The 23,380-nt window shown below is 59.9% G+C and overlaps 1 protein-coding gene across 6 annotated transcripts; it reads left to right on the forward strand.

Annotated features, from left to right (window-relative positions):
• On the forward strand, window positions 1-22,902 carry SLC29A1 (solute carrier family 29 member 1 (Augustine blood group)). Of its 6 annotated transcripts, XM_075496177.1 has the most exons (14): window positions 9,395-9,538; window positions 12,323-12,390; window positions 15,896-15,978; window positions 16,498-16,579; window positions 16,847-17,007; window positions 17,232-17,371; window positions 17,579-17,713; window positions 17,888-17,985; window positions 18,355-18,445; window positions 18,572-18,663; window positions 18,802-18,910; window positions 19,186-19,271; window positions 21,019-21,218; window positions 21,865-22,902. In XM_075496177.1, the coding sequence occupies exons 3-14, from the start codon at window positions 15,950-15,952 to the stop codon at window positions 21,974-21,976; spliced, it is 1,335 nt and encodes a 444-aa protein (XP_075352292.1). In that variant the 5' UTR covers window positions 9,395-9,538; window positions 12,323-12,390; window positions 15,896-15,949; the 3' UTR covers window positions 21,977-22,902. The 6 variants fall into 6 exon arrangements, with proteins under 6 accessions (XP_075352291.1, XP_075352290.1, XP_075352292.1 ...); XM_075496176.1 differs by lacking the exons at window positions 9,395-9,538; window positions 12,323-12,390 and adding an exon at window positions 1-51; XM_075496175.1 differs by lacking the exons at window positions 9,395-9,538; window positions 12,323-12,390 and adding an exon at window positions 258-326.
• The last annotated feature ends 478 nt before the right edge of the window (window positions 22,903-23,380 follow it).

Genomic DNA, 23,380 nt, shown 5'->3' on the forward strand with positions numbered 1-23,380 from the left:
CCAGTAAGCGGCGCGGCGCGGCGCGGCGCGGCGTGGAAGAGCGCGGCGCAGGTGGGTTCACCCGTGGGGTGGGTACCGCTGCCCGCGGAGGATCGCGGAGCCTCTTACCCGTTCTCTCCCCGGGGAGGGGGTGGGGGGGAGGCAGGGGGGAGAGGGAAAACCCGCCGCCTCCCCCACGCGGGAACCGCGTCGTGCTGAAGGCGGCAAAAAGAGGAGGAGGAGTTTGCGAAGCGGGGCGGGAGGAGGCGATTTCCCATCCGCGTCGGGGACAGAGGGCGCCGGAGCCGGCAACGAGCCGGGGGCAGCGGTGGGCGCCCGTATTTAAGGTATTGGCTCACAGTCGCTGAGCTCGCACCCCCCCGGCTCCCACCGAGGCTGCTAGCAGCGTTTCAAAGCTGCTAGGAACCTCGGCGGGAGCACCCGGCAGCCTTGAAAGGCTGCTGGGAGCCTCGGTGGGAGCCGGGGGGTACGAGCTCAGGATCCGGCGCCGCAGCGTGGGGGGGAGGCGGCGTGTGGGTCGCGGCTCGGGGCGGGGGGGTGATGCACAGATGCTGCCTTTTGGGATGGGGGGGCGGTTCTTCCTCGCTGCCTCGCACGGCAACTCCAAATCCCCTTTCGTAGTTGCCGGCGGGGGGGAGAGCATGTGGTTTTGGGGATGCGAAGCAGAGCAGCCAGCCCGGGGTTTTGGGGATGCGCAGCGCGCTGATGCTCTGCTGCCTGGGATGCAGGATTTCACCGAGGGGTTTGTGCAGCGGTCTTCCGGCTGCCGGGGTCTGCGTCTCTGCCGAGCACTCGTGTGTGTGTGTGACAGCTGCTGCCGGGGTGCCGCGGCCCGGCACGTGTTGCGAGGGCCCGCTGGAAGGCGCGTGGGCTGGGTGCCATGTGCCGCTGGGTCCCCAGCAGGGTCCCCTTGGCTGGCAGCAAAGCCGCTGGGCCGGGGTTGCTCCAGGTCCTGCTCAAGAAAATGCTCCGAGTTGGCTGTGGGATGCTGTGGAAGATTTCAGTAAGCTTTTCTTTCCGTTCCTGAGCAAACCGGCTGCCTTAACGGAGAGCCTGGTCCAGGCAGGAGCACCGAGAGCTCTGTGTGGAGCCCTTTTGTGCTGTCCTCTCCACCCCTATATTTAAATCTGAGCCTCTAGTTACATCTGAGCCTCTCACCCCTGCTAGGTGCTAATACTGCCGGACCAACACAGCGCCTGCCTGTACTCACCAGCGCTCCCATCTGCCTCTCGGGAACAGGCTGTGGAGCTGCGGGCTGTGTGGGAAGGCAGCAGCGGCCAAGCCCTGGGGCTGTGGGATCGCAGACAAGTGAGCCTGTATCCTTGAGCCCAGTAGATTCCCCAGGGCTAGGGGCTGCAGGAGGAATTTGTGCAGCTGTTGGCCACAGCTGGATGCGCTTCCCGGCTGCTCCGAAGCAGGAAGCAGCCCGATGGCCCCTCAGTTGCCTGTTGCGAGCCGACACAATTGAGGGACTTCTGTGAATGCCGACACGGGAAATCCCACTCCCCTCCTGCACCGCATCCTGGCTTGGCGGCATCGTTTCCGCTCGCCAGCCCCTGCGGGCTGCCGGACAACCTCGGGCTCCCTCAAGCCTGCCTTCACTAGAAAGCTATCTCAGGACATGACAGGCAGGGATGCTTTTCTCTTGGGTTTGCTGGTTGTCCGAGTGTGGCTCATGGGCCATTGATACAGTGTCAGTGCAGTGCGGACACCACATGTGTGCCCTCGGGAGCGCTCCTGCTCCCGCTGTTGCCTTTTGCTCCTGGAAAAGACAGGTAGGCTTGCTCTTGGCTCACCACGAAGGTCTTCAGAGAGCAGGAGCGCTTTCCGTATGGCACCGAGGGCTGTAACATAGGCCCCAGAAGATGGTTTGCAGAGTGGCTGGTCACCCCCAGCTGACACAGATGAGAGCTGAGGGTACCTACACTGTACCAGGTACCTGGAGTGAAGAGGATGAAGAAATCCACTCCAGCCTGAACCAGCAAATGTAGCGCCAGCACACAGGGCAGTGTGGCACCACCATCCTGCAGTTGTCCCTCTTCTCCCTTCCCCAAAGCTGTGTAATTAACTACTGGCATCATTTCCCCATCATGGCATCCCTGCCCTCATTATGTTGGGCTGGGAGGTATTAACGAGCCTCTTCCTCTCTGATGCTGAGCCATGGGCTTTGTTCTTGCCCTGGCCTGACCTGTCTCCCTTCTTGTTGTGGTCTGGGGGGAAGCCAGGGCACGGAGGGCAAGGTACCCGTTCACCCACTCCTGTGCTGCTCCTTCCTCGCTCCACCTGGCTCCGCTCCCAGCTTTGCTGGCAGAGGCAGGGCTAGGGAGCCAGAGGGAGCCCAGGAGAACCCGCCTGCCCTGTCCAGATGGGAAGGCACTGGGCATGGGCTTTGGAAAGCCAACAAGCAGCCTCCAGTGCTTTCTCTAGGACAGACGTAGATCTCGGTTGTTTTCATCCAGCGTAACATCCAGGTCCTTGGCAAGTAAGTGTTAAGGAAGCTACAACACCTTCTTTTATCAGCAGAGCGCTGTTTCCTTGCGGTCCTTGCCAGCTCTGTACCAACCCCACCGTGCAAATTCTGCTCACCTCCCTGTGCCTTCCTGAGCCCCCCTGGCACCTAGCTCTGCCCTGCGACTGGTGCTGCTGGGCCTGCAGGACCGCGAGCTCTCGGGCTCGCACCTCCATGCTAACTCGTACTCAGCTGTGAGCAAGCTCAGCTGCAAAGCACTGTGTGGAGTGAGCTACAGGCATTTGCAGATGGGCAGGAGTCAGGGTTTTAAGAGCCACACAGCTATTAGGATTTGATTAAGCAGTGCGATAAAGACTAAGTGCTTTCTAGGTTAACAGTGTGCAAGACGTGGGATGGGGAAAGAGTGCGGAGTAGGGGTAGACCCTGGTTGGGTTTGGTTACATCAGGATGCGTGGTCCGGAGGGACCCCGCTGCCCCCAGCTGAGGTTGCAGTACAGCACTGCACCCCATCTCCCACTCCAGACCCCACAGACATGGTCGGGGGTTGGCTTTACGTGGGCTCTGGGGTCCCTGTGTGGGAGAGGAGCCATGGTGCTGTGTGAGGAAAGTGTACAAGGGTTGTTGCTTCCGTGAGACGAGGGAAGCTGTTGCATAGAGATAGCACTAGCCCTTTGTAACTTCATTGCTGATGCTGGTGGTGTGAAGAACACCACTGTTGTGACATTTTGGTCCTGCTCCGGCTTGGAGCAGGCTTTTCCCTGGTCTCACCAACCCCTGAGAAAGGGGAGGCTCAAAGCACTGGGAATGCATGGCTGTCATACACCATCCGTGACACAAATTGGTGAGCCTGGCATTCTGGGTGCAGTGCTCGAGCCTCTCCTTCAGCCTCTTAGTTAAGCCATGGGTAAGCACAGTCAGGCTTCACCTCTAGGAGACTGGCTTTTTTTGAGGCTAAAGGGGAGCGGAGACCTATTGCCTGCCTGCCGGCTCATGCAGAAGAAGCCAGCAGGAAATCAGGCAGATTTCTGCAGAGCCTTCTTGCCTTCTTCCCACCACACCACTGCCAGTGGGATTTGCTTTAGTTCATTTCCTTTAGGACTTGTCTGATGGGAAAGCACCTCGCTGTGAAATTTCCAGCTGGAAATTTACAGAGTGAGCCGACCGGGAAGCTGCAGAGAGAGGAGGCAGGCAGGGGCTTGAGGTGGAGAAGAGCAAGGCTGGGGGGGATGCGGCTGCGTCGGGAGCAGCGGTGGGACCGGAGGGTCGTGCTGTCAGCCTCCTGCCCGGTGAGCAGCCCACTCTGGCCACGTGCTGAGGCTGAGTCACAGCAGCAGGACTGGGTCATCAGCCTTGCTGTGCTGAGGGCAAGCCATCAACCTGAATGCGTATCAGCACCCCCGGACTGCCCCGAAATGGCCCCAGCCTCCTGCAAGGCTGCTGGGGAGAGGGGCGTCCCGTCTGGGCCACCCTGCTTGGCTTCACCTGCTGCTGCCCATGCCGCGGCTCCGAGCGTGGTCCTCACCCTGCCTGGTTCATCACACCTAGCACAGCCACCCACCGACGCCATGCAGGGACAGGGAGCCGATTTACACCTGCGGCCGAGGTCCGGCTCGCCCGAAGGAGCTCAAAGACGGTGAGAGCTTTGGCTTGGGCAGCCTCGTTTGAGTTTTGCTACAGGTTTGCTCATGGGAAACCCTCATGAGAGGAGCTCCCTCCTTTTAGGCTTGGGGATTGCCCCTGGAGAACAGCTCGGGGAGGCGGGAGGGACTGGTGGCACAGCTCCCTTCTTGGTCCTGGCCAGGGTCTCAGGGTTGAAGGAGCTGCCTGCCCTGCCTGCCCTGCCTTCAACAGGCCTTGTCTTTTCCTGGCCTCAGGACCAAGTTGGAGGCAATTCCATTTTTTTGCCTGGGATATCCTCCCTCAGTGCTGTGGATGAGCTCCCCGATGGTATTTGCTCCAGACGGGACCACTGCCCTCTCCGGGAGCCTGCTGCTGCGGGGTACACGTGGGGAGCACAGTGCTTTCAGCCCATCAGGGTTTGTAGGTGTTGGGCTGTGGCTGAGGATGGCAGGGTTGGTTAGGTCTCCACACCGTCCTGATTAAAGCAGGAGCATTATCCATTAACCACGGGAGGAGGCAGACCAACGGCAACACGACCAAGCTATTAAGAAGCAATCCACCCTCCCCTGCAGTTTCTCCTTCCCGTCTTCACACCCACTCCTCGTGGCAAGACAAGGCTGGTGTGACTGCATGGTGAACCACATCAGGGAATTGATCTGCCAGCGTGTTCCTGGATGGGGCTGTTACCCCGGAGGCAACGGGTGTGGGGTGCCTGGGCAATGCGGGGCGGGAGCCGTGCCTCACAGGGGGTCGAGGGAGCTGCCATAGGGCCCCGCACTCCCCTACCTGGGCTCTGCAGCTGGGCTTGCTCCAAAAGAGGAGCCTTCAACCAGAAACAAAACTCAACAGCAGTAAATTGCCTGGCTGTCGACAAACAAATGCAAGTCGTTCACCACCAGCTGTCCCTCCCTTCCTTCCCCCATGGCTGCAAGAGGGATGTGGTGTGCCAGAAAAGGTTTGCTTCAGCAGGGACAAGCCCCTGGGCTCCCTGTCGCCCTGCATTGCCGTGGGAGTGCATCGGGATCCCAGCGTGTTCAGGCACTTGGGCAAGCTCTGGCAGGACACCTTGCCGGATGGCCAGCCCACTCTGATGGAGGCTACAGTACCCTTGGGTCTCCCAGCGGGGAGTCTCAGAGCTGCCCTCGTCTCCTCTGCTCCCCAAATTAACGCAAGGTAGGCTGGGATGCCGGTGGAGCCTGCAAGCCGACACCAGCCTCTCCAAAGCACTGTTTCAGCACGAGCAGAGCGCTCGGGGGCTCTCAGGTGGGGCTCTCCATGCCTACCTGAGGCATCCCTGAGGATGCTCATGGTCCCAGGCAGCCTGGGACCTTGTGGCTGTGGCACACCGAGTGGCGGCTGGTTGCCCAGATGCGGCAGCGTCTGCAGATTGGGATTTGGAAGGATGTGACTTGCCCTTTCCTGACTTGTGGCCAGGCTTATTATTGTCGGTCATGAGGGAGAGTCTGTTTTGCTGGGCTTTGGGCAGACGTGGGGATGAGCTCCGCACCTCCTGTTGGCTCTCCCTGCCTGATCCTACTCACATAAAGGTTTTCGTGTTTGCCGCGGGTTAGCCGAGGCCAGTGCTGAGAGCGGGAGGTTTGGGCTCTGACTTATTCCCTCCAAAGGAGGTGTCCGTCTCGAGCCTTGCTCTGGCTGCACATGAGACCTTAGTCCTGCCAGGGTGTTTGGGGAAGGAGGGGGAAGTTGTTCAGGGAGGAGGGAAGGGGGTGCCAGAGGTGACGTTTCCGCCCTGGGTGTTTACTCCAAGTCCTTTGCTTGCTCCACGCCGCTGATGGCGTGCTGCCGCCTTGGCTTTCCATGCCTCGGTCCACAGACCATGTGCTGCCCACAGGGCTCTTCTGGAGCTGCCACAGAGCGGGGAAGTGGCAAGCCCGGCTCTCAGCAGGCAGCATCTTCCCCTCAGCCTAATTTAAAATCAGCTGGGAAATGTGCAGGTGTGTGTGGCTCCTAGGACTTGTGGGACTCCTAGGACTTGTGGGGACGGCTTTGCCCTGCTGCTCCGAGCTGGCTGCAACTTTGGAAGTGACTGGCTTTGGGCAGGGTCCACGTGGGGGGAGCAGACCCAGCCAGGGCATCCATGCCTTGTCCCTCCTTTTGTTTCTGGGGATCGGGGGGTGCCCCTTGGCTGGCACAAAATGGGGGTGGGGGGGTGACAGACATGCCCCGTCTCCTGGAGCAGAGCTGCCATGCCCCTGTCCATCATGAAATGGCTGCATTTAGAAGCCAGTTCGGGGTTTGCGAGATGCTGTGGCTCTCCGAGCAGCGAGTGGGATCTTGGCAGGACAGGCGGCTGGCAGAGGGACTGTGTGGGACTGCGGTGGGTGCCAAAACCTGCTTCCCCGCTCGCCATCCCCTTTCCCAGTAGGGCTGCGGACATTTCATGTCCAAAGCAGCGGTCAGCCAGGGCCCCTGTTCCTGAGCTGGCCTACAAGGGAAAGGCCGCTTGGTCTGTGGGGACCCAAAATAGCCCATGTATTTCTGTCCTGGGCACAGCTGACATGCGGGGGACGGAGCCAACCTCAACCCGCCGGAGGCCCGGCAGTAGTTGGCCCCTGCGTGTCCGTCCCAGCTTCTGCTAGGGGGCTGCTGGTCAGCGGGGAGGAACTGCCCCTCCAAATTTTGGGCGCTGGGGAGATTGTGACACTGGGGGAAGATGGTGTTTTTCTGGCTCTGGTTTCACTCCTCCACCCCCTGACTAAATTGGAAGCAGCTGTGCAGCCCGGACCAGCCTCCGAGAAAACTGCTGAGTGGTGGCAAAACGAGCTGTGTCCCTGTGCCAGCCCCCTGGCAGGGCTGGCAGCCTGCTGCAGCCCCTCCACCGAGTCCTCTGGGTGCAGAGGCAAGGCTCGCTCCGTCCAGCCCCAGGGATGCTCTCCCACCTGCCCGGGCGGCTCGGGCGAGGGGACGGCGCAGCCCAAGCGCACGCGGTTCAGCAGCTCCCGCTGGGCGCGGGCAGCTCTTGCTGGCTGAGGGTCCTGCCTGCTGCCAGCTCTGCGCGTTTGCATCCAGCACTGGCTCCGTGCGGGAAGGAGCTGGAAGGACAGAGCCTCTCCCTGGGAGGCGAACGTGCCCCAGGGTGTGGGAGGCAGCTGGGTGGCAGCGGGCAGGGGGCTGCTGTGGGCAGGTGCTCTCGATGCTGGTTGACTGCTAACTTTTCCTGCCCTTCCAGAAGCAGCCCTGTTTTGGGGACGAGCGAGCGACCCATGGGCTCGGGCCTTCCTGGGGGAGAGGAGCCCCAGTAAAGTGCAGAGTGGCATTTGGGGTGGGGGAGCATGTTTGGGGTTGAGCCTCCAAGCCTCCTCCACTGGGGGCTCCGTGCATAGCAGGGGCTCCATGCATAGCTTGGGGAAGGATTTAGAGAGGCTTTTGAGCTTTCCAATGATTTCACAGCCCCCCCTGCCTTGCCCCTCACTGCAGGGCTGTTTTGAGGACCTCCTGGCTGCAACATAAGCTGTCCCCATCCTTCTCCCCCTGCCCCTCACCACAGGTTGTTCCATGCTCAGCTCCCTTGTGTTGTTCCTGGCCTGACTCCTTCCCAGGTCAGCCAGCTCTGAGCTCAGTCCTGGGGCCAGGAACTTGAAGCAATGAAGGAGGAATCCTCTCCAGTCTCCATCCCAGCACGCGGGGGGCCGCCGATGGGCAGGTGGCCTCCTGCAGTCCTGCTCTTCCCCTCTGGTTCTGCTCCCTCAGTGGTGACCTTGGGGTAGCCATGTGGTGCTGGTAGATATGGCAGGGTATGGAGAAACTCTCCTTGCCTTTCTCTTTCATTCCCCGTCCACGGGACTCTCTTCCAGCCTGCCCCACCTGGGTTTCTTCTCGTGCGTTCATTGAGTCCTTATCTTCAGACTTGTCTGGCCACAGGGTGTTTTAGTCTCGTCCCATCTTGCCATGTGCTTCCTCTTTATGAGTCTCACCTCCACTCCTTTCAGCTGCAGACGTGAGAGGGAAACGGGGACACGGTCCCGTAGGCTCAGCCCATCCCTCCGACGTGCTGTTTCTGCTGCCCAAGGTGCAGTCAGCAGAGATACCATCTGTACAGATGGGCATTCCTCTTGAGCAAGCCCAAGCGTGACTGGGGGGAAGCTACTAAAGCAGAAAAGATGCATCTGGCAGCCATGCCCCATGCCTTACCTAAGTGCTGCCCCAGCCCACCAGGGACCATCCCTCTTCCCACCCAGCTGGGTGGAAATGAGGAGTGTCACCTCCCTGCAGGAGAGCCGGGCTGTGGGCAGGCAGGAGCCAGCGCTGTGCCTTGTGCTGTGGCATGGTTGGGATCGCCTCTGCCCTCTGCGCGTGGCTGTCCTGGTACGTGGTGACCTGTGCCACCAGTGCACCAAGCCCCAGGCTCTTGCATGCAAGGAGGATCCACTCCCAACTCGGGACTGCCTCTGGCTACTCCTTGTGCTCCCAGCTGATTTTTACATTAATGGTGTCCGGTTGTTCTCCCCAGGGGTCCTGTAGGGTTTTCTCCATTGAGGAGTGGAAATGTGGCTTCCTCCCATTGTGCCTCTTCCTGCCACAGCCCCCCGGCCGACCCCGGTGGAGCACCCCTTCCCGCAGCACTCCCATCCCCGTGGCCTCTGGGCAGAGCCAGGCAGCACCTCCGCCGGCCACATCAGCACCCCCGGGGGGCTCGGACCAGCCCTGAGGACATGGGCTGTGGGGGGCCGCTGGCTGCAGAGGATGCTGGGTGAGGATGAAGGTCTGGGGCAAGGCATCCCCAGGCTGTCCCCGAACCCATAGCAGTCCCATGGGAAGCCATGGCCAGGGGGCGTGAGCTTGGTGTGAGCCTCTGTGCCTGCCTGTAGTGGGTCATCCCCCCTCCCCTTCCCACCTCCAGGCAGCCCCTGGAGGTGCTGAGAGCTGCCTGGAGGCACCATCCAGGTCCTGGAGGTGGTTTCTGCCTGTTTTTGGAGGTTTCTGCAGCTGCATTGAGTGGAGCCCTGAGCAAATCCCTCCCTCTGCCCTTGGGAGAAAGGGTCTTTATTTTTCTAAATTTCCAACAAATGGAGCCCGAACCTAGCCCTGGAAAACGGTGCCTCCTTCCCCACCCAGCCTGCCGAGAAGCAGGTCAGGGTTGTGGCTTGGAGGGGATGGTCTTTTCTCCTGGGGACAGCAGCCTGAGTGGGTGTCATCAGGGAAAACAGCTCCTCAGAGGAGCCCCTATGAATCCTGTCTCTGCAAACAGGCGCCAAGAGCAGCTTATCTCTCCCCCTCTGACGCCTCCTCAGAAATGACGTTCCCCCTTAGCTCCTGCCCCCCCGGGTGCTGTATCTCCTCCTGCACCCCAAAACCATCGGCCTTGGAGCAGGCAACTGCTCTGATATTTGCGGGGCTTTTCCTGCCTCTCCCAATGCTGCACCGTCCCCACAGTCCCGTGGCCTGAAGTGACCAGGAGCAAGGGTCTGGGACCAACCTGTGCTTCTGGTAAGCTTCTTGCTGTGACATTAAAATGTCCCCCTGCAGTGTTTGATGGGATGCTGAGCAGGAGCACCCATCTCTGCTTCAGGGGCTTGCATGGGTGCCTGGGGGGATTTTTTCTGGCCCAGGGACCAGGGGTGCTTGGGCACTCACTACGTGCTGGGGAGAGAGGTGTGTGCCTTCATCATGGGGCTGCCATCGCTAGGGACCCCTTGTTGGTATTTGGCGAGTGATATGTCAGGGCTGGAAACCCACTCAGCAGCCCCGGTGGGAAGGTGGATGCCCATGGCCTTGTGGGACTCGGTGATGGGTGGAAGAGTCTCAGCCGCGTTGCCTGGGGGAGTTTTATGGCTGGCTCTGCCCCATCACTGCCTGCTCCCCTCTCCCTGGTGGGAAGCCCTTCAGGGACAGCGCTGGAGTCCCGCTGGGCCCTGGGGAATTTGCTGCCCAGCTGGGTCGCTTTACCTGCTGCGGGCGAGGGCCCCCCAGGGAGCCTCTCTGAGCTCCTTGAACTCTCCAGATAAGGGGCTTTGCAGCTGGCTGGTGTGCGCAGTTCAAAACACACCACGGGGCTGAATGCTCCCCCCGCGCCTCCCCATGCCACCCGGCAGCTGAGATAACGGCCGGCAGCGGGTGCTGGGAGCGGAGGTGGCCTCCGTAGCTTCTGCTCTGCGAGGAGTTTGCATGGTTGCTGCGAGTGCCGCAAGCCTGAAGGCAGAGATGGTCTAGAGCTGCCTCTCCTTTTGCCAACAGAGGAGTGGAGGGAGCAAGGTGAAGCGGGCTCAGGGTCAGAAACGGTGCCCAGGGTTGGGACGCTTCCCGGGGAGGTGCTGAGGAGGCATAGCTGCTGGTTACGGTGTGGAAGCCTCTGTGGGTTGAGGGTGCTGCATGGGCTGCCTTGCAGGAGGTTTTTTCTGCCTGCCGAGCCCTGGCGATGCAGAGGGGTTTGTCTGCATGCAGCGAGGCAAGGTGGCAGGCAGAAATGCCCCCATCCCGCTGCCTCGCCAAGCTCCCTCCTCAGGATGCAAGCACGAGCAGCGCCGGGGGGAGCGGATGGTGCAACAAGCCTGTTTGCAGAGAGGCAGGGCTCAGAAAGGAGAAGAACAAGAATAATAGGAAGTGCTATCAGCTGTCTGATGAAAACTGCTTGCAAAGCACATCAGGAGTACGAAGCCTGCCACAGTCTGTTGGAGGCACGGGGGACTGGAGGAAAAGAGGCCATAGCAGAAAAGCCAGATGAAGCTTTTGCCTCTCTGTCCGCTCCAGAAGAGCCTGAGCAGTTTCTTCCGCCTTCTGTTGGGGGCTCCTCAGAGCATCCGCAGAGGAAAGGTTAGAAGGGAAAGCTAAACAGCAACAAGTCACTAGGGCAAGGCGATGTCCACCAAAAGGAAAGGGAGGGTGAATTGGCTGGCTGTCACGTGTGGCCTCTAGTCATTCATTCACAACTGCCCCGGCCCCCGGGGACTGGGAGGGGGGAAAGATGTGACGTTCATTTCTAAGAAGGGCTGGAGGGAACTTCGGGGAAAAGCTGACTGGTGAAATCTACTGCATGTCCTGGGCGTCTGCACGGGGACGGGGTCCGTGGGCAGGTGGGGAGAGTCCTGCCGAGGGGCCCCCAAGCTGGGGCAGTGCTTCATAGGGACTATGGGCTTGTGGCACCCACGCTGCTTCCCAAAAAACATTCACCCAGGGCTTTCAGCCCAGTTTTTAAGGAAATTGGCTGGTCAAGAAGGAAGGTCCTTGCATGGCTCCGTAATTGGTATGAAAACAGGAAGGAGGGTGTAGGAGTCTGGAAAGAGATTGCTGCATTGGCTCCCATGTTTTTTCAGTGCATTCGTGAGTGACCTGGAAAAGGGAATGAGCAATGAGATGACAGGGTTTGCTGAGGCGATTGGATTACTCAGGTTCGTAGGGACAAGTGCCAGCTAGGAAGAATACAGACAGCCATTACAACACCGGGTGCTAGGCAGATGAAATTCAGTTTAGATAAATACCAAGTGATAGATGAGGGGTGGGGAAGCCCCAGATCTGCAAACAAGTTTACACACTGAGCTGGCCACTTGCAGCAAGGCCTGGGGCTGTTTTGGATAGCTCTGTGTGCACAAAAACACATCAAATCATCTTTGTGAGTGACAAAGCAGAAACAAGGCAGGAAAGTCTTGTGCTGCTCTTCAAATTCACTGCTCACCCCCTTGCAGTCCCTGTGTGCCACCAGCCCCAGCCTCTCTGGAAGGGTCAAGGGCAGCCAGGGAAGGTTGGGAGGAAGGCAACAAGGAGGACCGAAGGCGTGGAGCTGTGCCTGAATGACTAAGTGAGCTAGAATTTCTCCGTTTGGAAAACGTGCTGTAGGGTGGATACAATCCAGGCCTGTATAGCTGTGGCTGGCATGGAGAAGCCACTCCAATGTTCATCCACCCTTTGACGGCGAGGGAGCCCCGGCCGAGGCCCTGCACGCGGGGAGAGATGCTGCTCTCATTCAGAGGCTCCCAAGTTAAAGGGCAAAGCAGGGATTTCACAGAAGTGAAACCTGCTGTGGGCTACAACAAACAGCATATCCCTCCCGGCATGGAGGCTGGGGGAGCAGTCGGGGAGTTAGTCTATGCTTGTGCCACTCTTACCCTTTCTTGGCATCTGCTTTTGTCCCCTGATGGAGACAAGCTTTTGAGCCAGACCAGCCTCTGATTTGACCCAGGGCCACAGGAGGGCTTGCGTTTGTCCCAGCACCGCGGTGATGGTGCACAATCGCACACACTCGTACATCTTGTGAAATACAAGCACGTGTCCTCGCAGCTGGTGGCTGAAGGTGGAGGCGGGCAGAAGGCAGCCCAGGAGGCTGGTACCCTGGACTCCAGCACAAGGTAGGAGGACCTGCGAGTGTCATGGTTATAGTTCAGGCATGCACATGAAATTTCATGGAACAGGCGGTCTCGGAGTGTTTCTCATCCTCCAGCTGAGTCACAGCTACCAGGGTTTCATGTGACTTGCACACCCGTGCTAGGCTTGTTCCCTGCCCGCAGGTAAACCTCGATGGGCCCCCAGATCAGCCTTCCTGCTGGGAGGGCTCCAGTGTCACCCAGGGGGGCGAGCGGATGTAGGGGATGGGGTGAAGCCTCGTGAGGCACCCGGCCCTGCCCCGTCTTGGCCGCACTCAGAGGAAGTGCTGACCTTATCCCTGCAAAGCGATCCCCTACAAGTGGCAGCAGGAGGACGCGGGGTGCTCACCATTGGCCCTGCTGGCAGCCCCTTGTCTAGGGACTGCAAGGACGGTGCGATGGCTTGGTGTGGCATAAAGGGCTTTTCTTTAAAGAGCTGGTGTTTCTGGGCATAAACCCATAGCGTGCCTACCTGGCACATGAAATTGCTCTTGAGTGTAAAGCCAAGTGTGCACTGTGCTCACCTTCAGTAAAGGCAGCAGAAGCAGGAGAAAAGGCGATGTGTGGGAAGGGAGAGGTAGGGAAATCTCTGAAGCCCGGTGACAAACAGCTACCTGCAGGCGTGGCTGTTCTGCAGTGCAAGTTTTTCTGCGGATGTTAGGCAGTTTTGGTGACGGCTGGCCCTGCCGTGGGCTCCCAGGGCTTGGCTGGCAATGGGACTGCGCGTGGCCCAATACCACAGGTGTCACTTGGCGTCTGTCAATGCCTTTGTGTGGCACGAATGGGCAATTAAAATTGTGCCACCTCTTGTTTGTACCTGCACCGAGGCGCAAGCCTGTGGTTTGTTAAGCCCACTCCTTGTTATTTTGCTCCTTCCGCTTACACATCGCTTTCGAGGGGATGAGACGGACTGCTCTATGCCCAAGAACGAAATGGATGTCCTTATGCCAAGGCCCCACATCACTCCTCCTTTCCCCTGTCCCCCAGGCTGTGCAGCCACCGAGCCGGTGGCCGGGCTAAGCATCGGGAGACTCCTCCACGAGGTGGCTAGAGCTGTGCTGCGCCAGCCCGGTGGCTGGTGGGTGGCCTCCGTCCCCCGGTCCCTTACAGCAGGGCTGCTCTCACCAGGTGGGAGCAGGGTTGCCACCTATTGCTGGTGTTGGTTCGTGTGACCTTTTCTGTTTACGTAGGGTTGTTTGTAAGAGCCGGCGGCTGGACGCGTTTCCTGCCGTAATGAGCGCTGCCCCTTGTGCCCCTTGGCAGGCACCGGCTTTTTGTGGAAAAAATTAGGAGGCACTTAGTGAAGTGAGACAGAAAACAAACAGAGCAGGCAGGAGGCTGCAGCTGGGCAGCCAAGCAGTGCCTGCCGAGGAGGTCGGGCTCCTGACACAGGGATGTGGGCGCTCTCTGGACGGAAGCAGGAGGCGGCTGGGAAAGCAGTGTGGCAGAGCAGCACACAGCGCCCTGCCCCAGCACCCCCAATCCCCCCCACCTCCTCCCTGCCACCCCTGGCTCCTGCCACCTCCTCCACAACACCCTTCCCTTCCTCCCTTCCCTGGGCACCGCGGACGGACGCCTGGGCAGCGAGACCCGGGCCGTGTGCCAGCTGTGGTACTCGACACCTCTCCTCCTCCTCCTCCGCGGATGCCACTAGACCCACATGGCCCCAGCCCCCGTGACTTGAGCCGGGGCCTGACGCTTACCCCCAAGAGCAGGAGGGTGTGGAAGGGGGGGGGACTGCGCCTCCTTCAAATACGCTGAACACGGGGCTTTCCGTGGCTCCGTCCTCCCCAGGTATGTCTGTGGGGTCGGTCCCTGCCCCTGTTTCTTGGGACACCGATGTGACCTGGTGGGGGGCTGGGAGGGAGGCCCGGGGCTTGGCTGGGCAAGGGGCAGCGTGTTGAGGGCTTGCTGGGGACCTGCTGAGGGAGCTGGGCTTCTCCTGCCTGTTTGAGGGAGAGATCTGTTTGCTCGGGAACAAGCAGTGGCCCCAGCGGGGTTTCTGTGTGCGAGGGGGTGGCAGTTGTGCTTGCAGATCCCCCTGATAATCCTGGGTCAGGGCTTGGGGCGTCTCCTGCCCACAGAGGCACTGGCAGGCTGCCGGGAGGGGATTTTCGGATGTTTTCTCTGGAAGCCCGGGTGGCTCACAAGGGCAAGGCAGGAGCTGCCATACCCTGAGCTGTCTGTCTGGGAAGGCAGGGGAGCAGCACTGCAGATGGCCCTGGCGTCACGGGTGGCACCTGCCGGCTTGGTGGGGCTCTCGGTCCCATGCAGACGTACCTGTCAGCCTGCTCTGGCTTTTCCAAGCGGCCAACGGGCTTCCCAAATCCCTCTCCACATCCTGCCGGCTACGTTTCAGCTGCAGCACAGCTGTAGGCTCCCCAACCTGCAGGACCACACCGGGGGACGAGGCGAGCTGTGCCCAGAACCACGCGGGCACCTGCGACAAGGGACGGGCTCCGCTGCCTTTAATGCACGCCGGGGCTGGCAGGGACTACAGATCCCAGCATGCTGCTTCCTGCCTGCCTCCTCCCACGCCCTACCTGGCAGGGTGCAGGCAGGGATGCGGTAGCGGGCAGCGGTGCGGGCGGCCGAGGGGCATGCCCCGGGGGGGCCGGGGGCTCAGCGCCGGGAGCCCCGCTGCAGATGACGCCCTGGGAGAGGTGCCGGAGCACCCCATGCTGTGCCCGCCGGACTGGAAAAGGACAAGGCAGGCCTGCGGCTTCTGCGGGGCGGCTACTCCCGCTCTGCCCCAGGAAGAGGGGGGGAACGGGGAGGGAAGGTCCCTCTCGGGGCTCCCGGCGCTGCGTCTCTGGGGCTGTCTGCGGGGAGAGCAATGCCAGGGCGGTGGCAGGGGCCGGGCAGGTGGCCATGGGGGAAAAGGAGCGGCGGGCACCGGGGAGGGGACAGCGGTGCCAGGGACGCCCTTGGCTTTCCAAGGTGACCCAGGAAAGGGCTGCGAGAGCCTCAGGGAAGCAGGAATTGGAAATGGGGGGTTTGCGTGGTTCTGGCCGGAGAGGCTGCTGAATTAAATGTGTCTTTTGTGCCGCTGTGCCCCGGGTGTTGGAGGGAAGTGGGGAGGGCAGGGGGGGGCGACAGCCCGCTGCGCATATGCTTCGCTCACAGCCCGAGGATTGGGGGCAGAGAGCTGCAGGCTCACAAATCCCTTAAGAGCCTGCTGCGGAGCAGCTGGGGCAGCCGGCGCTGAGCAGCCTGGGCATCTCAGGAAAGCGGTTTCCCTTTCGGAGGGAAGGCTTGGTGTCCCCCAGCCAGCAGAATAAAGCCATGTGTCACAGCTCTTCAGCTGAAGGACTCTGAGCCGCAGGTTTCCAAAGCTGCTGTGCTGTGCTCTCACCATGTGCCGGCTCTGTTTGGCTCCCGGTACTATGGAGCACTTACCTGGCGGCACAGCTGGGGGGTTAAAACCAGCGCTGCCCCTGCCTGCCCTGCGTCCCTCACTCCCCCGTAAAATCCTCTGTTTGTTTTCCAGACGGAGAGCAGCCGCAAGACTTGGTGGGACCTGTGCTGACTCTTGCCGCGCAAGATGACAGCAAGAGACGGTCCCCAAGATAGGTAATGCTGGGCTCTGGTGTAGGTGTGGGAGCACATCCAGTATACCAGGAGGTGAGGGAGGACAGGGGGACCCAGCATCTGGGGGACCCCCTCTCCTGCATGCTCACTGGGTACCGAGCTGTCCCTTCCCCGAGATGCTCTCCATCAGCTTTTCCATAGCAAATGGGCTGTAAACAGTCCCCGGCGCTGGTACACGCCTGTGGAGCGTGACTCCCTCCCACCTCTGGCAATGGCCGCTGTGCATCTGGGTGCCACATGCTAAGGAGCAGCCAGCCTCCCCCTGCCTTCATACCCTCCCAGGGAGGGCCTCCCACAGCCCCTCTACAGTGCCACGTCTCCTCCAGCAACTCCAGCAGCCCAGGCTAGCAGGGGCTGTGGGGCAGGGGCAGGGACAGGGCAATAAATTTTGTCCTTCTTCCTCCTGGTGCCTCCTGCTGTGGGATCGGGGACAGTCAGAAGCGATGCCTGTCCCCTGCCCTGTGCAGTGTCCTGCTCCAAACCACTCTGTCCCCTCCGCAGGTACAAGGCTGTTTGGCTGATCTTCTTCATCCTCGGCCTGGGAACACTGCTGCCATGGAATTTCTTCATGACCGCCAGGGAGGTGAGGGCTTCCCTCCCGCTGCTGCCCATGACACTGATCATCCCCTGTCACATCTAGGGACCATGGTATAGGTGTGGCAGCACGGCACAGCATAGAGCCCCCGTGTTTGCATGCGGGAGACACAAGCGTGGGTGACCTGGGTGGAATGAGTGGCGCTGAGGCAGCAGGACGGCTGGGCATGGGGCCAGAGGGGGGACAAGGGTGGCCTGAGTGTGCTGGGGGGAGGCCTCGCAGCACCTCGGCCCCACCAGGCTCCTTCCCTTGCAGTATTTCATCAGCCGCCTTGCAGACCCAGAGATGAGCCACTTCTTGAACCAGACCAGTGGTCCCCCCTCCTACCTGCAGTCCATGTTTGACAACTTCATGACTCTCTGCGCCATGGTGCCCCTCCTCATCTTCACCTGCCTCAACTCCTTCATCCACCAGCGGTGAGCCTTGACCTGTCCTTGCCCCTGCCAGCCCCCATAGGGCCGCTCAGCCCTGGCCCGTCCTCCTGCCCCAGCACTGAGCCAAGCCGCAGCGCGTTCAGTCACAAAGGCAAAACACTGGTGTCCTGTGCTGGAGTTTGGCTGGGATTCCCATGGGAGAGCTTGGCCCCAGCCGCACAGGCTTTTGGGGAGTGGGTTTTCCTCACTGAGACCCTCTCTTGCAGGATTCCCCAGCAGATCCGCATCCTGGGCAGCCTGGTGGCCATTGGGCTGGTGTTTTTAGTCACCGCGATCATGGTGAAGGTTGCCATGGAGCCTCTTCCCTTCTTCGTCTTTACCATGATCAGCATTGTCTTCATCAACTGTGAGTGAGGCAGCGGGGGGAAGGAAAGGGGCACAGCCCTGTGGCTAGGGCTGATCTCTCTGGGAGAAAAGCATGAACCCCACTGCGGGAGAGCCAAGGAGGAGGGGGACCTGCCTTGCCTCGCAGGGCGGGGGCATGGGCTCCTGGAAAGGTGCAGTCCATCCTTGCCTTTGGTTTCTCATTTCTGCTCATCTTTCCCCTTTGCAGCCTTCGGCGCCATCCTCCAGAGCAGCCTCTTTGGGCTGGCAGGGCTCCTGCCTGCCAGCTACACAGCTCCCATCATGAGTGGGCAGGGCTTGGCGGGCACCTTTGCCGCTTTGGCAATGATCTTCAGTATTGCCAGTGAGTAATCCCTACCCTGTGGGTGACAGGGCCTTCCCAGAGCACTGCTGCCAACAGGATCTGCTAGGGTCATGCTGGAGGGTTGGGTAGGAGATGGCAGCGGGGCCTCGCTCCTGTCAGCCCTTGTCATCTTCTTCCTTTTCCCCCCCATCTCCTCCCTTCCTGTGCTCCCAGTTGGCGCCCAGCAACCTGAAAGCTTCATTGGTTACTTCACCACGGCCTGTGTGGCAATCGTGCTGGCAATCTTCTCCTACATCCTTCTGCCTCGCATGGTGAGACTTTGTCATCCTGGTGGGGAAGGGCGCGGGGACATGGGACCTTTGCACATCACAGCACAAGGACCGTGGCCCACTAGCACCCCAGCCTTGGCTCCTACCAGCCTCCACCTCCTGGGTCAGGGCAAGCTCTCCTGTCCTGAGGGAGCTCTCTGGGATGCTTCCCACCTCAGATACCCCAGTATCCTTGGGGTACTGTAGAAATGAGCCTCTGGGTGAGCCGGAAAGCATCAGTATTGGACATAAGTGGAAGGAATACTTTGCCCATATTGCATTTGCCTATATTGCCTATATCTGCTATTACCACACAGCCCCTGGCAGCCTGCTTTCCTCATGCATGAGTTCTCTGTGGCTGTCTCTCTGCAGGATTTCTTCCGATACTACTCCATGAAAGACAAGACAGAGTACCGAGTGTACAATGCAGAGCTGGAGACCAAGAGAGACCTGATTAAGAAAGGTGAGGGGCTGAAAGCAGGAAGAGGAAGGAAAAAGGAAGAGCTGAGAGGAAGAATGAGACAGGAGGACTAAATTAGATCTCAGCTTTCGGGGGTCTGCTATGCCCTACTTGTGTCTCTCCCTGCAGACGAGCCCAATGGGATGGAGCAAAATAACTCAAAGATCATCCCTATCCACAACCCTGACGAGAAGCCCTCAGTCATTGCTATTTTTAAGAAGGTCTGTGAGTTCCCGGCAACCCCTGCCCTGCCCTTCGTACTGGGGGATGGGCAGAGGTGTAGGAGAGCATGGGCAGTGCAGTCCTGCACTGGTCTCTTGCTCTGTGTTTGGTACCAGCCTCTTCTTTCATCTGTCTAGCTCTGGGTCATGGCTCTGTCTGTCTGCCTCGTCTTCACTGTCACCATCGGCGTCTTTCCTTCCATCACAGCTAAGGTGTCCACTGTTCTCGGAAAGGGAAACAAATGGGGTAAGTGTGGCCAGGGATGGGGTAGGGTAGGAGGAAACTGGGAACAAGGTAAATAGGAGAAAAGAAAGTGGGGCTTGAAGTAGTAGGTATGCCTGAGGGGAAGAGGAAACCACTGTGCATAATGGTTTGGATGCGGACACCGGTCTGGCTGGGAGACCATTACAGCTCTTAGTGGGAAACCAGGAAGACCTAGACCTTAAAGACAGTCTCCGTGCAATTGGTGGGAGAGCCTGGGGCACCCTGGGCTCGTCAGTGACCTTCTCCCCCTTCTGCAGGTCTCTACTTCATCCCTGTCTCCTGCTTCCTGCTCTTTAATGTCTTCGACTGGACGGGACGGAGTCTCACTGCCCTCTTCACATGGGTGAGCATGGGGCAGGGAGCAAATGCCCAGGCAGTCTCCATCCCCAGGCCCCTCGGCCACAGCTCTCACTGGGGCTGCCAGCCATGGCTTGGAGCAGGAAGGAGGTGCAGAGCTGACTCCTGCCTTGGCTTTAAGTCCTAAGCAGAGATTTATGGGTCAGAGCCGAGAACCACAGTGTTGTCCTGTCCTCCTCCCACCCCTCTTTCAGCATGGCTTGGATGAAGCTGCCTCTTCCATTACAGCCTCTTTGTAAACAAACCTTCACTCCAGCTATGCAAACAGCCAGGCAGGATGGCGGCAGCGAAAGAGGGTGAAAGACAGGGCAGCCCAAAATAAAACCTCTGGCCCCCACACAGGACACAGCTGCTTCAAAGAGCCTTGTCCTGGGAGCAGGGCAGAGCCATGCCACGTGGGTCACAGAGCTGGCCCCTGCCGCGTCCCCTTGCTCTCATCTCCCCTGCCGGGCTCAGAGCTGCTGGGGCTGAGTGATGGGAGCTGTGATGGGGGTGGGTGAGGAAGGGGGCTGTCCCGTCTGTCTCTCTTCCTGCCCCTTCACTCACCCCCCAAGCGCCGTTTCCCCCTGTATTGTTCAGGCTGTTTGTTTAGAGAAGCTCCTCAGCACCACACATCATGGGTTCTGTCCAGGCCTGGCTTCCCCACAGCCTGGAGTTGCTTCTCCCCTGGCCATCACTGCTGGCTGCCTTTGGCCTTGGCCACAAGCCGCGTTGCCTGGTGTCCAGGCCGCAGCCTCTGTGGTGGGATGACCCAGCAGGAGACGTTTCCAAAACAAGGCTGTGTGGAAAGTCTGAGTGCGTGCGGTTTGGGCCTCATTTCCCTGGTTGGGGCCCTGCTCGCTCCTTTTCTCTTCCTCAAGCAGGAGAGGCTGCTGCTCTTGCCAGTTTGCCCACAGACACGGCAGCTGGCCTAACCTCAGCTTCTGCCCATGCTCATGAAGTTTCCTGTGCTACACCAGCGCAGGCAGATCCCAAGGCAGCTGTGGGTCTCTCCTGACCCCAGACCAGTGAGCCCTGTCATCTGCGACCCTGGCACCCCAGTGAGGGGACCCCAGCCGGAGCCAGGCACGTCTTGTACCAGGGGCTGCCTTGGTCCCAGCTGCAGGGACAACACAGGGGGACGGTACCTCCTTCTTTGTCCCAGCCTCACATGTCCAGGGACTCTGTTAGGATCCGAGGAGACCGTAACTTGGTCCGTGCCTTTCCCAGCACTGTCCAAAACAGCCCCAGCATAATCCCTTTCCCAGATTGCTGGATCTCGCCCCGCTTGGCTGGGGAATGGTGTAGGAGGCTGAAGGGCTGGTTAAAGCCCAGTTTGCAGGCCTTGAGGTGCCAGAGGGGATTTACCTCAGCCAGCCTTGTCCTGCATGGTGGTTCACTGCAGGAGGAGATTGCGTGAGCGTGCACAACGCTCTCCTGCCTGCCTGCCTGTTGTTTCCAGCAAGGGCTTAGCAGTCGCTCACAAGCCCAGCTCAGTATTTTGGCTCTAGTGCTGCTGCTCTCCATGTTGGCTGGGATAGGACTTTCAGACCTAGTAGGACCTTCTTACCACAGCAGGTGGTGATGCTGAGATTTGTTGGAGCAGAGAAAGTCTCTCAGCAACTTTGCCATCTCTGTGGCTCCTCCACAGCCCCGGCGCAGTAGGGACAGCCTCTGTATAGCCCCTGCCAGCATGCCATGGGATGGGGAACATCCGCTTCTCAGCTGCTCAGTGACCTGTGTTTTTCTCCCAGCCCGGGAAGGACAGCTGCCTCCTGCCAGTGATGGTGGCCCTCCGTGTCATCTTTATCCCTCTTTTCATGCTGTGCAACGTGCAACCCCGTGACTACCTGCCTGTCGTATTCTCTCATGACGCCTGGTATATCATCTTCATGATCTTCTTCTCCATCTCCAACGGCTACCTGGCCAGCCTTTGCATGTGCTTCGGGCCCAAGTGAGTAAGAGCTGGGGACAGGGGAAGGGTTTGTTACACCCCCAGATACCAGCCCCAGCATGACTCCTGGAGTCTGGCTCTGCCCAGCTCTGGCATCTGGAGAAGGGGGATGCAGGTGCAGAGGAGAATTGCCACACCACCTCAGGGAAGACACCCTCAGTGTCCCATCTCCCAGCCTTGTGCCTCCATATCCTCGAGATGAGGAAGCTATTGTTTGGGCTCTCTATTTCTCCCACCTGCCACACTGGGGAAGGGGCCAAATGCAGCGGGGATCTGGAGGGGAGCAAAGCGTGGCACAGCACCCAAAGCAGGGTGAGCAGCCTTGCCCAGCGCAGGAGCACAGGTAGCATGAGGACCCCAGCTGGGGCTCAGCCAGGTGGGCTGCAGTGCATGGGGGCAGGAGGGGTGTCTCTGGTGCCAGGAGCTTCAGGGCAGCCTACCTGATGCACTTTTTCTTTCTTTACGAGCCTGTAATGTGGAGGCAGGCTCTTGGAGCCAAGGTGGATTTGCTCTTGCCGTTCGTCTGCTGCAGAGGAGCACAGCTTCTGGCTCCTCTTGTGGCCTCCTCCCATCTCTCCATTGAAGTCACAGCAGGGCGCAGGGCACGCATGCCCGAGGACGGGTCTGACACCTGTTTCTCCCCTAGGAAGGTGCTTGCCCATGAAGCAGAGACAGCTGGAGCCGTCATGGCCTTTTTCCTGTCGCTCGGCTTGGCCCTAGGAGCTGCCGTCTCCTTTCTGTTCCGAATTCTCATCTAGCAGAGGCACCTGGAGGGTGCAGGGACACCGAGAGACAGCTCCGCATCCTCCTCTGAGGCTCTGGACACCTCGGCACCGTGGGGAAATAACACCTCACGCCTGCCCCTGCCAAATCGCACTGCCACGGCAGACGTTACACCCAGGGACGGTTCCACTCCTGCAGGGTTGGCCTGGCTCCTGCCACAACTCGGCTGTGTGATGCCTTCAGGCCTACGTGCCTTCTCTTTCCCCATGCTGTGTGTGTGTGTAAGACCCCTGGGATCTCACAGAGGTCCAGCTGCCTCCCACGCTGCGTAATTTCCCCAGCTCAAGGCCAAAAGCCATTCTCAGCCTCCTCCTCTCTGACAGAATTGAAGGCTGGTATCCAGTGTTATTCCTTCTCTTGCCCTTGTCCCCAAGGCACCTAGGGACTTGCTCTCCTCTCCTCTCCTTCCAGGGGGCCTGGAAACATCCCACACCACTTCTCCTGCTGGTGAGACCCGCAAACGGGGAGGAGAGCCCCTGCCAGCCTCACCATGCCTGCTCTCTGCTAGGCGCACATCCTCCTGCCCAGCTGCATGTCAGGGACATGGACATCTGTGTCCCACCCACACAAAGAGCCAACACTGTGGCTAGGCTGAGGGAGGAGGAGGCCTCCGCACCCCACCTTTTCCCCCTCTCCTTGCCTTTGTTCCCTACCTTTTTTTTATTTTTGGTGATTCTGCCAGTTTTTTTTCTGCCTCCTGGTTGTGTGACAAGGAGGTCCCACCATGGACTGCAAGAGGAGAGGTGGCAACTCCCTTCCAACCCAGGCTGCCTTCCCTGCCTGCCTGTGCTGCAAGGGGAGGCCTGACCTCTCCCTTGGCTTTCCCATCCTTGTGTAAATGTGTCTGTACAGTTGGCGTTTTCTATAAAAAGACCAAAATGCCCCTTTGGGTATGTGTGTGTCTCCATCACCACAGGGGAGAGGGCCACGGAGGGGCAAGGGCTGAAGGGAGCGGGCACCGGCATTTCCTGGGCGTCCCCCACGTCCCCTGTAGCCAGCATCAGGCGGTGAAGTGGTGCGTGCATCCCCTGCACAGACAGGCCCAGCGGCTCTCCGCTGCCCTCGGGGTACGCCAAGGGACCACCAGCACCTCTGATGAGGGGATGTGCTTGTGCATTTTGGGGTGCAGTGACCTGCAGCACATGCACCTTGGAGCTTTCCTTGTGCCTGGAAACAGCCGGAGTGCCACCTCCTGCTCCTGGGGGGGAACTACACCACGCCTCTGCCCCACATCATTCACAGCCCTCACATCCTCGGCACCCCCAGGCCCCAACAGCCAAAAGTTGTGGGGCCCGGATCCCCTCACCCCACCCCCGGCTTCCTTTGCCGGTCAGGCCTGTGTGCCCACAGCCCCAACAGGGAGGATAAGGCATGAGGTT

Source organism: Mycteria americana, chromosome 3 (assembly GCF_035582795.1).
Source record: "Mycteria americana isolate JAX WOST 10 ecotype Jacksonville Zoo and Gardens chromosome 3, USCA_MyAme_1.0, whole genome shotgun sequence".
Taxonomy (NCBI): domain Eukaryota; kingdom Metazoa; phylum Chordata; class Aves; order Ciconiiformes; family Ciconiidae; genus Mycteria; species Mycteria americana.

Bases quoted from the DNA above. Each gene is read 5' to 3' on its own strand.
- SLC29A1 (XM_075496176.1), top strand. From the start codon at position 15,950: ATGACAGCAAGAGACGGTCCCCAAGATAG. The intron at 17,372-17,578 runs GTGAGTGAGGCA...TCCCCTTTGCAG, and splicing joins CAGCATTGTCTTCATCAACT to CCTTCGGCGCCATCCTCCAG. The intron at 18,446-18,571 runs GTGAGGGGCTGA...CTCTCCCTGCAG, and splicing joins GAGAGACCTGATTAAGAAAG to ACGAGCCCAATGGGATGGAG.